The following is a 15,706-nucleotide window of genomic DNA, read 5'->3' as shown; positions in this document are numbered from 1 at the left end:
GTGTGAAAATACTCTGCAGAGCCTGTGTAGACAAAGTATCAGTCCACACTATGGTCACTGTATGGCAGTATTGATTATATTGGTGCGTTCATAGTGGTAGCATACATTTGTCCCTTACTAGGTTCAAATTAAAAGCTATATATGTCTGTACTTTTGAGTGAGAATAAAAGAGATGTGTGAAAAGATGGAAAATAGTCCGTATTTTGCAAAAGCAGTCAGTAAATAATTAGCTTGTATATTATTTACTGCTGTAATTATAAAAATACGGACGTATTTTCACCCCAGAAAGACCAGCCAGGCTAACCTGAATAAGCCATGCCTGCTGTACAATCAGGTGACTTGAGGAAGTCATGTGACCTTGTGATGTCAGCAGGTCCTTTTACAGTATGGGATTTAGACATTACCATTTCTGCTTGACCTGAGAGGACGGCAGGTGAACATGTGACTAGGGCAGGCGGGCGGCCCTGACCAGTGAGCTAACCTGCTGGGTGGGGGAGTTAGGCTCTGTGGTAATTCATAAGTGCGGTATCTGTGCAGCCCCCCGCGAGGTACATGTGTGAGAGACAACGTATATGTCTATAGGTCAATGCAGCGGCTCCATTCCCCTCATGCCAGTGTATTGTTCCTCAGTATTACACAGCTGATTTCATAAGGTCGGATACAGCTTGTTTTCTGTCAGATTTTGTTTTTAGGGGGGTGTCCCACAACACTGAGACTCCTATCAGTTATGAGGGGGGGAGCACATACTGTTGCTTCATTCAGTCACAGGGATGGCTGAAGATGGCGGAGGGCTGTACTGACACCCAGCCACTGCTCACCACACACAGGCAAACCCAGTCCTCAAGAATAGTGGGGATACAGGGGGTACAGTATACATGGTCCTGATACAATTAGGGGGTACAGTATACATGGTCCTGTTACATTCAGGGGGTACAGTATACATGGTCCTGTTACATTCAGGGGGTACAGTATACAGGGTCCTGTTACATTCAGGGGGTACAGTATACATGGTCCTGTTACATTCAGGGGGTACAGTATACAGGGTCCTGTTACATTCAGGGGGTACAGTATACACGGTCCTGATACAATTAGGGGGTACAGTATACATGGTCCTGTTACAGTCAGGGGGTACAGTATACATGGTCCTGTTACATTCAGGGAGTACAGTATACAGGGTCCTGTTACATTCAGGGGGTACAGTATACATGGTCCTGTTACATTCAGGGGGTATAGTATACATGGTCCTGTTACATTCAGGGGGTACAGTATACATGGTCCTGTTACATTCAGGGAGTACAGTATACACGGTCCTGATACAATTAGGGGGTACAGTATACATGGTCCTGATACAATTAGGGGGTACAGTATACATGGTCCTGTTACATTCAGGGAGTACAGTATACACGGTCCTGTTACATTCAGGGGGTACAGTATACATGGTCCTGATACAATTAGGGGGTACAGTATACATGGTCCTGTTACATTTAGGGGGTACAGTATACATGGTCCTGTTACATTCAGGGAGTACAGTATACATGGTCCTGATACAATTAGGGGGTACAGTATACATGGTCCTGATACAATTAGGGGGTACAGTATACATGGTCCTGTTACAGTCAGGGGGTACAGTATACATGGTCCTGTTACATTCAGGGGGTACAGTATACATGGTCCTGTTACAGTCAGGGGGTACAGTATACATGGTCCTGTTACATTCAGGGGTACAGTATACATGGTCCTGATACAATTAGGGGGTACAGTATACATGGTCCTGTTACATTCAGGGGGTACAGTATACATGGTTCTGTTACATTCAGGGGGTACAGTATACATGGTCCTGTTACAGTCAGGGGGTACAGTATACACGGTCCTGTTACAGTCAGGGGGTACAGTATACATGGTCCTGTTACATTCAGGGGTACAGTATACATGGTCCTGTTACATTTAGGGGGTACAGTATACATGGTCCTGTTACATTCAGAGGGTACAGTATACATGGTACTGTTACATTCAGGGGTACAGTATACATGGTCCTGATACAATTAGGGGGTACAGTATACATGGTCCTGTTACATTCAGGGGGTACAGTATACATGGTCCTGTTACATTCAGGGGGTACAGTATACATGGTCCTGTTACATTCAGGGGTACAGTATACATGGTCCTGATACAATTAGGGGGTACAGTATACATGGTCCTGTTACATTCAGGGGGTACAGTATACATGGTTCTGTTACATTCAGGGGGTACAGTATACATGGTCCTGTTACAATTAGGGGGTACAGTATACATGGTCCTTTTACATTCAGGGGGTACAGTATTCACGGTCCTGTTACATTTAGGGGGTACAGTGTACATGGTCCTGATACAATTAGGGGGTACAGTATACATGGTCCTGTTACATTCAGGGGGTACAGTATACATGGTCCTGATACAATTAGGGGGTACAGTATACATGGTCCTGTTACATTCAGGGGGTACAGTATACATGGTCCTGTTACATTCAGGGGGTACAGTATACATGGTCCTGTTACATACAGGGGGTACAGTATACATGGTCCTGTTACATTCAGGGGGTACAGTATACATGGTCCTGTTACAGTCAGGGGGTACAGTATACATGGTCCTGTTACATTCAGGGGTACAGTATACATGGTCCTGATACAATTAGGGGGTACAGTATACATGGTCCTGTTACAGTCAGGGGGTACAGTATACATGGTCCTGTTACATTCAGGGGGTACAGTATACATGGTCCTGTTACAATTAGGGGGTACAGTATACATGGTCCTGTTACATTCAGGGGGTACAGTATACACGGTCATGTTACATTCAGGGGTACAGTATATATGGTCCTGATACAATTAGGGGGTACAGTATACATGGTCCTGTTACATTCAGGGGGTACAGTATACATTGTCCTGTTACATTCAGGGGGTACAGTATACACGGTCCTGTTACATTCAGGGGGTACAGTATACATGGTCCTGTTACAATTAGGGGGTACAGTATACACGGTCCTGTTACATTTAGGGGGTACAGTGTACATGGTCCTGATACAATTAGGGGGTACAGTATACATGGTCCTGTTACATTCAGGGGGTACAGTATACATGGTCCTGATACAATTAGGGGGTACAGTATACATGGTCCTGTTACATTCAGGGGGGTACAGTAAACATGGTCCTGTTACATTCAGGGGGTACGGTATACATGGTCCTGTTACATTCAGGGGGTACAGTATACATGGTCCTGTTACATTCAGGGGGTACAGTATACATGGCCCTGTTACAGTCAGGGGTACAGTATACATGGTCCTGATACAATTAGGGGGTACAGTATACATAGTCCTGTTACATTCAGGGGTACAGTATACATGGCGGAGAGCTGTACTGACACCCAGCCACTGCTCACCACACACAGGCGAATCCAGTCCTCAAGAATAGTGGGGCTGTCACCAAACCGCTGCTGATAGCGGGAAGCGAGCATCGATTTGACAAGTGGACAACGCCACAAGGATCTACGACCATGTTAGGCTGTTTTTTCAGTCCGTTAATGTATCCATTTTAAGTGTTTATTTTTAAAGTACACAAAATGTGGTCAACCACGTTTTTGTGTACACATCCGTTTTGATCCATTATTTTATAATGGAAGTCAATGGAAAAATGGATCCAAACAGATTGTATCTCTTTTTGCTTCCTTTTTTTTTCATTAATTGTTTACTTTAAATCATGGATGGGGAACCTTTGGCCCTCCAGCTGTGGCAAAACTACAATTTCCATCATGCCTGGACAGCCAAAGCGAAACCGCCCAGATGACTACCTCCCCCCGCTACCTGTCAAGCGCCCGGGGGATTAAACAGTTTTTCGGGTATACAGCTACTGCTGCAGCCGCAGACAGTATGTGCCGCAGGAGCTGTATACAGTGGTTTAGGGAACCATATCAGCCCGATTGGCATGATTGGTTCCCTTTAAGTTGCCATCTCAAAATATAGCATTATTGGTATTATTTATTAGCATAATCAGCATTTATTTGTTCAGCATAATGTGAAAATGTGGCTCAATTTTTCTCTTTCCTAAAATGTGGGAAACCAATCAAAAATGGGGCAAATCCATATGCACACCTATAAGAAAAGGAAAAATACTAAAAGAACATGGCCCAAAGGGGGAATAACTCCCTACATACAGCTCTAGATAGACATTGTATGTAAGATACACAGCCACCATCATGCTTTGCTGTAGAAGCTCTGATCACACTGCTCTATTGCATGCACACATACTTCCACAGGTGCCAAATACCATCATCTTTTTGGTGCACAGAAACACCACATGCGTTTTCAAAAAGATTTAGCACTTTTTAAGCGAATGTACCATACATTCGGGGGGGGGGGGGGGGGGGGGGGGGGGCTGAAGCACTTGACTGGGCCAGCCTGCCCCCAGTGGAAGGAAACCCCCTCCCCTCTGTGACGTGGCTCCATTGATTCCAATGGAGCTGCGTCACAGAGGGGCGGGGGTGTCCTCCCACTGGGGGCAGGCCGGCCTGCCTAGGGGCTTCAGCCGGGGCCCGGTAAGAGACCGGTGCCATACACGGGAAAAGGACCGCGGCACTAGCTTTTCCCTGCTGGCGCCGTGCCTGATGGTACATTCGCGTTAACCACTTCTACAGATGAAACAAGGTCTTACATCTTGTTCCACCTGTAGAATCTGTGAAACACAAAAGTCTGACATCCGTACTCCAGGATTGCAGATAACGCTGATTCTGGCCATATAACTCTGTAAATTTAGTTTAACTTTGATGACCAGGACATTTTTCGGTTTTTCCTCCTCATGTTTAAAAGGCCATAGTGCTTGAATTTTTTCACCTACAGACCCACATAGTGTTACTTACCTGTCTGCCCCAGTTCTGAAACCACCCAAAAAACTTATTTAGCAAAATTAAATCATTTTCCATGTTACTGACACCTTTTTATTACTGATGCCTTTTTATTACTGACACTACAATTCCCAGAATGCATTTCTTTACCTCAGCTCTCCTTTACAGTCCTCCCACCCTGCCTACCCCCTCCCACTGCACTCCAGCGAGTTTCCCACCCAAAGTTACTGCAGAAATTGCTCTACATAGCAGATTCTCTTTAATCAAAGCAAGTTTGCAAAAGCTGCAGTGTCATTACATGTCTGCTCCCTTGGCTGAGGCATGGTTGAGCTTAAGGCAGCATGCCAAAATGTCTCAAAAAAGATATGTATGTATATGGCATAGGAGATAGTCATGTAGACTGTAAGGGGCTGGTCAGCTTTGATTCCATCACTCAGGGGGTGGGGCTGAAGCTCAGAGACAAGATCCAGCCAAGCTTCCTACTGCTGGTTTCACAAATGGCAGTTTTTTTTGTTTTTTGCCAAAACCAGAAGTATATCTAACAGGAAAGAAAAGTACAAGCCCTCACTTTATATTTTCCATCCCATTAAATCTACTTCTGGCTTTGAAAAAAAACCTGTGTGCTGTGTGTGAAACCAGTAAGTGCACACTACGGAATCCCCACGGATCACCCACGGCGGATTCCACAGTTCGCCCCACTCATGGCCACGCGCATTTCCGCCTATGCCATAGACTCCATTCTATAGAATGGAGTCTATGACATGGGCGGAAATGTGCACGGCTGTGAGTGGGGGAGAGCTGCGGAATTTGCCGCAATCCGCAATCCGTCAGAGAATGATGTGTCATCCTTGAGAGGGAGGAGCCACGGAGCTGGAGACAACGCACATTGGGTCGTTCTCTCATTTACTTCCTGTCAGGAGTAAATGAAGTAAAAACAAGCTGAAGCTAGTGATAACGATATATTAGTAAGGTACAGTCTAGCAAGCTGTGTTAACATTACTTCTCTAATGTATATTTATCTCTCAGATTGAGTAATGCGGCAGGTAAATCTAAGAGTCCTTTTATACAGGCCCCTGTTTTTTTTAACTTGTACCTAAAGGAGAAGTCTGGCAAAAATTTTATTAAAGTATTGTATTGCCCCCCAAAGTTATACAAATTACCAATATACACTTATTACGGGAAATGCTCATAAAGTGCTTTTTTCCTTGCACTTACTCCTGCATCAAGGTTTCACTTCCTGGATAAAATGGTGATGTCTTGACCCGACTCCCAGAGCTGTGTGGGCTGTGGCTGCTGGAGAGGATGATGGCAGAGGGATGCTCAGTGTCCCTCCAGTGCCCTCAGTGTCCCCCTGCCATCATCCTCTCCAGCAGCCACAGCCCGCACAGCTCTGGGAGTCGGGTCGTGACATCCCCATTTTATCCAGGAAGTGAAGCCTTGATACAGTAGTAAGTGCAGGGAAAAAAAACACTTTTCCATTTCCTGTAATAAGTGTATATTGGAGATTAGTATAACTTTTGGGGGCAATACAATACTTTAATAAAAATTTCACCGGACTTTCCCTTTAAAATTTCTATTTGGTGCTTCTCAAATATCAGTGACAAATATGAGTGTCTAGAAGCTTATCTGCTGGTTTGGCTGTGTTAATTCTGGCGTAAATTCAGCATTTTTAAAAAATATGTCAACTTTTGCATATATGATGACTCTAAAATTCTCTTTTTCAGGTATGGACTGGTTCCACTGTAATGTGTGCCATATGCATCAGGAGACAACTTTTTACGTCACAAGCTGTGGACATATTCTTTGCAAGACATGCATCACACAAGGTGTATTTTATATATTCCTGCTTAGCCTAAAGATATAGGGGGAGATTTATCGAACATGGTGTAAAGTGAAACTGGCTCAGTTGCCCCTAGCAACCAATCAGATCCCACCTTTCATTTTCCAAAGAGTCTGTGAGGAATGAAAGGTGGAATCTCATTGGTTGCTAGTCCCCATAGTCTCAAAGGGGTTGTCTAGAGAGCAGAAGACCGCTAAAGCCTTCCTCTCCCTGGTGCTGAAAGGGCCAGAACATTGTAGACACTTTGCAGCCATTAGACATCGCTTGTGGATTAGAGGAGTTAAGTGAAATTGAGCAGAAGGCTTCAGCTGTCTTCCCCGGACAACCCCTTTAAGACTCTTTTATATGTAGTTATGTTGTTTCTGCAGCTGTTTACTGCTAATAACTGGCCTGCCTTAGGGTCCATTTACACAGAAAGATTATTTGACAGATTATCTGCCAAAGATTTGAAGCCAAAGCCAGGAATGGATTTCAAAAAAGAAATCTCAGGCTTAATGACCTAGTATCTTTTTATAGTCTGTTTCTGGCTTTGGCTTCAAATCTTTGGCAGATTATCTGTCAGATAATCATTCTGTGTAAACGGACCCTTAAGGTTCCTTTTAACAAGTGCCCATTGATTTAGGGTTCATTTACACAGAAATATTATCTGACAGATTATCTGCCAAAGATTTGAAGCCAAAGCCCGTAACAGACTATAAACAGAGATCAGGTCATAAAGGAAAGCCTGAGATTTCTCCTCTTTTCAAATCCATTCCTGGCTTTGGCTTCAAATCTTTGGCAGATAATCTGTCAGATAATCTTTCTGTGTAAACGGACCCTTTGGCAGACACATTACCAATATGAGTAGCAATCAATCAAACACAAGTATAAGGAACCTTATTTGTGGCTAGTGCAGGGCTGCAAGAAAATTTGCCATACTAAACAACCAGCACCTTATGATAGATGGTAATAAAACATTTCCATTCATACCTGCAGGAGCTTTGTGCGTGTGTTTATTTGTGTACATAATGCATTTATTTGGTGCGGGAGATTGTCTAGTAAGGCCTATGCTGCCCCATGGCCTTGGTTCCAAGCCACAGCCTGCATTCTCATATTCACTGAGCTAGCACTAGCTGATTGACACCGCAGATACACTGCATCTTCTGTCTCTCTTGGTGCAGCTGCCATAAATGCAAGACAGGCTACACGGCCATTGGCAGTCATGCTCACGTGAGAGAATAGAGCAGAGCTGGGCAACATAAGTGGAGCCCTTATTGTCAATCTCAGAGGGGCTTGCATAATAAAACAGTGCCTTGTGGGCCTAGGTTGCAGAGCTGCTTAGGCACTCTCCCGGGTTGAAAAAATGCATGCACGCAGCTTTGTCAGGTATGACATGCAATGTTTCATTACTCTCTATCATAAGGTTCTCTTGTTTTAGTGGGGCAACAGATTTGCTTTCAGAAGGTGGTGCACAAAAGAATTTAAAGAATACTAAGGGGAGTGTCTCTGTGTCATGGATTGCCCTCCTAAGGCCCTGCACCAGACATATCACTGGTTATCAGTTCTGCCTGGAGAGTTTTATATAATTGTTTCAGGGCTAATACTTTTTTCTTGCATCTATTACCAATATTTTTTGGCTAGACAATCAAAATGCAGTGTAAACTGATGAATAGGGATGGTCCGAACCTGGTTCGGTTCGGGTTCGTACGAACCCAAACTCTCGGAAATGATTCCGGCTGTCTGCCCGCTCCGTGGAGAGGGTGGATACAGCGGGAGAACCGCCTGAAAAACTGGGATACAGCCATAACCATAGGCTGTATCCCAGTTTTCCGATGCCGAGCGTTCGGGTTCATACGAACCCAAACCTCGGCAGATTCGGACCATCCCTACTGATAAATAAAGCTGATAAACGTGTATGGTGTAAAAAGAAAAACCTTGCAAAATTACCTAGAAACTGCTGCAAAATTTGGAGGTGTTACTTTGCATTTTATTAAGTGAAATCTGTGGTATATATGGAAGAAACATACGCATGTATGGAGTTTTACAGTAGTCCCAGTTCCTGTAGTATGAAGAAAGTGATATATAACTGAGCAGAGTTTGAGCAAAGGTGCCCTAAGGGCCCGCTCCCATTGAGCAAAAGAGGCTGAATTTACAAGTGTAGTCAGTGCAGCGGATTCCGCTTGCGATTCTGCCTGTCCTATTGCTTCAGTGGGATTTCTTGTGCGCCTCTGCTCTCCATTCAAAGATTGAACATGTTCAAGGGCCTTGAACATCTACAGCACAGTAAAACTGATTAAAACAGTTTGTTAAAATAAATAATCACACTTTAATAGTTTAATTATGCCACCTTCTTACTGCTATGTGTTTCTGCTGTGCCCTGTTGTGGAAATATAAAAAGCCCTTTCCCCCCTGCTTTCTTAAGAAATATGGTTAGACAAAAAAAACTACAAAAGCTTAAAAAACTTAAAACATATATCAGAACTCCATTCCTGGCTCAAATACAGCACAGTGTGTTACCACTCCCTCCCTACTGGTACAAAGGGGAACATATAGCAGTATCATTATTACAGATGTCTGCCAATAATTTACATACATAAATATCTGTAAATGCATAACCATATACAAAAAAGGTAAAGTACATGGCCAAGCCTAAAGTGCATTAATAACAAATAAAGTGCAAGTGCAACCGATCCACAAGGCTAGCCAACTGAGTCAACAAAGTTTAAACAGGTAAAAAAGTCAACATGGCTAGTGTTCTCCAGGGTGAGTGGAAAAGATGCTTTGTTACAGCATTCACTTCTGTTGATGTTTACTGAAAACCTATGGTTTTAGCAGGCTTTCAAGCTAGGCTTATGTGTGTCGCTCCGCGTAATAGGAGGGGCAGTAGCAGACCGCCGCTGACTTCAATAGGCCACCCGAACAATCTAAGGATTGTTCAAGCGGCCCCTCCCGCTGCTCCCTGCCCAGATTATCGGGCCATGTAATATGGCCTTAAGTGTGGAGGTATTCTGCCTAGAAGCATTGCTTGTACTAGGGAAGAATATTTCTGTGCATGGAGCGCTCAGTGGAGCCTGGACAGTACTGAATGGAGATCATGCAGCTCCATACGAAGGGGCCATTCAGCCTGTGTACTTGAGACCTAACTTGAGACCTAAGTGATTTCTCAGTAAAGCCTACACAGGCAGTGGCGCATGTGATGAGGGCTCGATGACAGGTTCCCGTGTAGGGGAGCTGAAATTTGTTTCCTGTGGTTAAAGTCTCATGTGCATAGTATTATAGTCTTCCTACTTGACCCACTTCAGTGTATTTCTGCTAATCCGGTGATCAGCTGACTATCAGCCTCTGCCGCACTTCAAAGCTGCTCAGTTTCTCTAATCTCCATGCTCTTGGACAAGTTTCTGTAGTGGTAGGGGGTAGGTTGCTCTTCTTTATGTACTAGCACACACTGTGCCAATGTTAATTGTAACCTGTGCAACTATTTTAATGCACAAAGTCTGTGATGACATTGACGTTTCCTTCTAGACTAAACTTCAACTCTTATCTTTTCAGTTCTGGTTTCATCCTGCTCCGGGTAGGGTGAGAGTTAAAAGGAACCTGAATAATTGCTGAGCAGAGTAAGCTCAGGGTTGATTAAATGCTGCTGAAGACTGCAGTTATGTTGGCAGTGATTCAACGCTGAATTGTGCTGTCCTCTGCCCCAGTAGTCTTTACATGGTTATCTTTATGTATGGATGCCGACCATCTTCTAGGTATTATATGAAAGATTGAGCTGTCCATGCTATGTGGTTATGACATGGTTAGGGCACAGTGGCATTTTAGCATATTCACCTGAATTGAAAAATTACATGAACACACTAAAGAAAAATATTAGCGTTTAGAAGTACAATAATTTAATATGAAAACCAACATATAAATTGCAAATTCATTTTAAAGTCTTTCCATACTGAGATGTGATCAGGGTAACAGTACTACCAGGCCCGTACCAGCTATCATTCTCCTTTGAGGCTATGTTCATACACAGTATGAGACTGTCCGTTCCGCCTCTGAACGGATCATCCCGGTGGTACTGCAGTAGCGGCCAGATGATCTTAAGCCCCTCGCTCCACAGTGTACACTGACAGTGTTTTCTGCAGAGAGGGGGCTCGGCTCTGAGCCGGCATAGGTTTTAAAAATCCTGTGCAGTCGGGATTTATGTAGAGGCAATGCGCCTTCACATAAATCCCCTGAGCGCCGAAGCTGCGGGGACATTTGTAAGCCCGGCGTAAAAAACGCCAGACTTCATAAATGTCCCCCCATGTGTATACACTCCGGCTGGGATCCCTTCAGCCTGCAGCACTATGTAAGTTCCGTGAATATCACAGCAGTTGAAACAACAGCCATGATTTCCACTGAACTTACGTAGTGTGAACATAGCCTGAAACTCCATTAAGTTTGACATATCACACCTCTAACAGCACAAGTAATAAAGTTTATTAACTATAACATAAACTGTGTGCTGAACTAAGAAAAAACAGAGGCATAATCGTTGAGGACAGGTGTGCCAGGAAGAGTTCAACTTGGCTGTAAATATAGGGGTGTTATAGTTAATTTGTCCAACCCATATACATTTTAAGCTAGGTTACTCTGATGCTTTCTATGAAACTCCAGACATTGCTTTGAGGTGTTTGTTTGTTTTTTCTTCAGTAAGTTCAAACGGTGTCAGAGAATTCATTCATTTAAAGCCTCCATGGCAGAGTCTGTGTCAAATCATGTGTAAAAAAATACTGCATGCATTCATGTGTTTGTTTCCAATGGTGCAGAGGTCCGTCTGGCTCTGTTTGTCAATGACGAACGGTAACTGCAACAGAGGCTCAGAACATAGTGTGAACCTAGCCAAAAGGCAGTATTACATGCCAATGCTATGGACACCACTAAGAGTAGGAAATAGCAATTTCTTCTTAAACAGTGTATATACACATTGCAATTGCTGCAGTTTTCAGATGGTTTGCAAGTATTTTGCAAAAATCAGCAAAAAAAAAAAAATTATATACACCTGAAAAAAAGTTATTATTAGTGTCTAATCGGTTAAAAATAATAAGTAATAATAAGTTTTCTTCCTGCCCCTAGACTTTCACACCTGTCTCCTGTGTAGTTGTGGATGTTGCTGAATTGTATTTGAACCCTGCACCTATCACTCTGAGCCAGCATGTATTTTTAGTTAATATCTAACATGGTCCCTTCTCCCCCATTGCACAGATTATTGCAGCGTATGCAGAACTGCCTGCAAATATCTGCCTGTTTCAGAAAGTGTAAGTATGAATGCGAGTGGCCGTGTATGAGGCTTTGTCATTTGGCTTTTTCGGTATTTTTGTATCCTCTTTCCTCACAAACAGCATAAAATTGCTTGTGTGATTGTGACCTAAACCTGGACTGCTTTCGATTATTGTAAACCAATAATCTTCATACTGTCCATAGTAAACTGAACTTTAAAGAGGATGTACCATCAGGTACACTCTCTTTAAAATTACACATGAATCGAATGGCGCCGACACGGGGAAGCTGGTGCCACGGTCCATTTCTTGAACCGCGGCTCCCGGGTATGGCGCCATTCTATTCATGGTTACCGGGCCGGGTGAAACATTGATTCTAATCGAATCTAATCTAATCCTTCATGGAGGGGCGGGGATTTCCTCCCGGCCCGCTTCCAGTGCTTCCCCCCGGTCACCATGAATAGAACGGCGCCGTGCACAGGAACCGGGCCGCGGTTCAAAAAAAGGACCGTGGCACCGGCTTCCCCGTGGCGGCACAGTTCGAATCATGTGTAATGTTAAAGAGAGTGTACCTGATGGAACATCCTCTTTAAGCAAATGATCATTGTAAATTTACTATTTTCTGCATACTGTGCCCTCTGTTTTATATGTCACATATACACACACTTATTGTAAAATCAGTTATTAACTTGCAAAACAGAAATGGTTCTCTATTTTAAATAGTACAAGTGACAAGAAAAAAATTGTGATATCTTATTAAACAAATGTGCCCACTCCCTGGTTTTAAACGTCCACTCTGAAAAATCAGCTCAGTACTGTTCTACAACTAGCTCAAGGATCAAGCAAGGCAAATCTAAAGAGGGGGGAGGAGGAAGATGGGGGCAGAGTGCCTAGGTACACAAGCAGATAAAGAGACAGCTCTGTAAGTAGACTCTTCACTACTGCTTTATTATGGTTCCTATGCTGCTGCTGCTTTTTATGCTGTGCACAGACAAGTGCAGGATCTCCTCCTCTATGTGCAGACATAAGCTCTGGGAGAACTGAAGACTACAGTTTCAGCTTGCAGCACAGAATTCTGAAAAGGAAATGGCACATATAACATATACCATGGCCAAAAATAGTGCTAATCCTTACATGCACCCACGGGAGCTTATACTGAAAAGCCACCTGAAACGACAGATACACTTTGAGCCATTATAAATATTGTTCAACCTTTTAACACCTTTGAATACAAATTTTTACAGTGGCTTAACAGTCATTGCATATAGAGTAGGCTCTGGAGCTGACCTAGTGCTTTATGTGGTGGGGATCGGAACTCTCTGCTGCGGAATTACGCCTGCCTCAGTGTGTCATATCATCCCAATGGGAGAGCATGCACTGCTCCACAGATGCTGCTCTCCAATTGGAGCAGAGGGTGGCAGCAGCGGAGGAGCGTGCGCCCTCTCATTCACTCACAGAGGGACACTGTGCGTGGCGGGATTCCGAGGCGGAATTCCGCCGTATTTGCTCAGTGTAAACATACCCTTACAACGCAATCATGGGAAGCCAATCTGTTACCTTGTCAACCGAAGGTCTATATTAGACCTCCGTACCAGCCATAGTCACTCTATCGACAGAAAACCGATCTAACTGATCAGTGCTATGTTATAGCATTGATTAGTATAGGGCTATGTTCATATGTGGCATTTTAATAAATACAATCTTTTTGGACTAAGAAAACCTTGGAGTCTGAATTTATCACAGCTTTTAAACAGCTGAGTAGGATGTTTTAACAGTAAACATTTGTAGAAACCACATAGCAAAAGAAAAAAATTACACCACAAAAATGCTGATACACAGTAAAACCATATGATGTTGCAGTTTGTCCCTGCAATGCAGCCTAATGTTAAAGTTGGTGCAACAAGATTAGAAAAATGCCTTTAAAATAACTAATTAAATAGAAAATTGAGTAGTAAAAATTTTTTTAATCATGCTTTTTACAAACCAACAATATAAAAACTATGGGGGAGATTTATCAAACTGGTGCAACCAATCAGATTCCACTTTTCATTCCTTACCGGTTCTTTGAAAAAGGAAAGGTGGAGTCTGATTAGTTGCTAGGGACATCTGAGATAATTCTACCTTACACCTGTTGATAAATCTTCCTCTATGTGTAGTGACAGTGATAGCTAAGGGGTCTGATGGGAACATGAACCCCCATTGGCATCCTCACAACATTTGCAAGTTACTGTGTGAGTGATTAAAGGGGTATTCTCATCTGGGCATGTTCCTTAGGATAGGATGAAGTATGCTTTGTAGTATTCAAATCTTTTAACAATAAAGCAAGCCTTCATACTGCTACATGTACAGAAGGGTTTTTAAAGGGGATTCTGTGGTGGATCCTCCTGATGCGAGTCTGATTTTAGCTGTCCAGTAGATCTATACACTTTTTCTTTACAGAATTTTATCTTCACAGATCACTGCCGCCTTCTTCCTTGCAGCTAGAATTTGCTGATTTCCACCTTCCAATTCTCTTTGGAATGATTACATATTCAAATGTACTTTGAGACTTTTTTATGAATGGGTTTTCCAGGTTATCAAGTTCCCTGCTAGAGGAATTTTAATGTGCATACATGGCCAAGGTCAAATGCCAATAATTTCATAGTAACCCAGTACACAAATATTAGTTTTGATATTATTAGTTTTAATAGTACTTGTACTTTATTACAGCTTTATATTGCAGCTCATGTTCTTATCAGTTGTTTATGTTCTGACACATCTTAAACTATTAAATGTGTATAAACATTAAAGATGCAAGCTTTTTCTGCATTAGTTATCTTAATCTGCTTGGATTACATGTAAAAAAGAAGAATCACATTAACCTAGTTGTATAGCTGCACACAGTGGCGGATTAAATGTACCCTGGGCCCCAGGCTGTCCACCCAACCTGCCCCCCCAGTCAATTCGCCCACATTATAATCCACTACTGCGCCCCCCCCCCCCCCCGTCCCCAATAAACACTGCCTGCCTCCCCTCCCTGCTGGCCCCAATAAACATAATGTTCGGTCCCTTGCTGCTACCCCCAGTAAGCATTGCCCACCCCACCTCCACTGCCCCCAATAAACATATTGCCACCTCACCTGGTCCCCTGATGTTGCCCCCCCCCCAAGGTCACAGCAGCACAGAGGATGTCAGGAGAGCAGGGTGCTGATCTTATAGGGGAGGTCGCAGGTTCCCACAGCACAGAGGATGTCAGGAGAGGAGGGTGCTGATCTTATAGGAGAGGTCACAGCAGCACAGAGCATGTCAAGAGAGGAGGGTGCTGGTCTATAGGGGAGGTCAGCAGCACAGAGGATGTCAGGAGAGGAGGGTGCTGATCTATAGGAGAGGTCCGAGCAGCACAGAGGATGTCAGGAGAAGAGGGTGCTGATCTATAGGGGAGGTCACAGCAGCACAGAGGATGTCAGGAGAGGAGGGTGCTGATCTATAGGGGAGGTCCGAGCAGCACAGAGGATGTCAGGAGAGGAGGGTGCTGATCTTATAGGGGAGGTCGCAGGTTCCCACAGCACAGAGGATGTCAGGAGAGGAGGGTGCTGATCTATAGGGGAGGTCCCAGCAGCACAGAGGATGTCAGGAGAAGAGGGTGCTGATCTATAGGGGAGGTCACAGCAGCACAGAGGATGTCAGGAGAGGAGGGTGCTGATCTATAGGAGAGGTCACAGCAGCACAGAGGATGTCAGGGGAGGAGGGTGCTGGTCTTATAGGGGAGGTCGCAGCGCCCAGCAGC

General features: G+C 43.8%; 1 protein-coding gene across 7 annotated transcripts in view; it reads left to right on the top strand.

Annotated features, from left to right (window-relative positions):
• Positions 1–351: 351 nt before the first annotated feature.
• The window catches only part of RNF212B (ring finger protein 212B), a 65,633-nt gene continuing 50,278 nt past the window's right edge, over positions 352–15,706 (top strand). For 4 of the 7 annotated variants that reach the window (XM_069961651.1, XM_069961653.1, XM_069961652.1 and 1 more), the window contains exons 1-3: positions 441–548; positions 6,597–6,698; positions 11,927–11,979. In XM_069961651.1, the coding sequence (XP_069817752.1) occupies positions 6,599–6,698; positions 11,927–11,979 (153 nt within the window). In that variant the 5' untranslated portion in view covers positions 441–548; positions 6,597–6,598. Of the gene's footprint in view, positions 549–579; positions 654–6,596; positions 6,699–11,926; positions 11,980–15,706 lie in introns of those variants that run through there. The other 3 variants (XM_069961648.1, XM_069961649.1, XM_069961650.1) reach the window with 3 other exon arrangements.

This window comes from Dendropsophus ebraccatus, chromosome 3 (genome assembly GCF_027789765.1).
Source record: "Dendropsophus ebraccatus isolate aDenEbr1 chromosome 3, aDenEbr1.pat, whole genome shotgun sequence".
Lineage (NCBI taxonomy): Eukaryota > Metazoa > Chordata > Amphibia > Anura > Hylidae > Dendropsophus > Dendropsophus ebraccatus.
The sequence above is the reverse complement of the archived record's forward strand: the minus strand, read 5'-3'. Positions and strand labels throughout refer to the sequence as shown.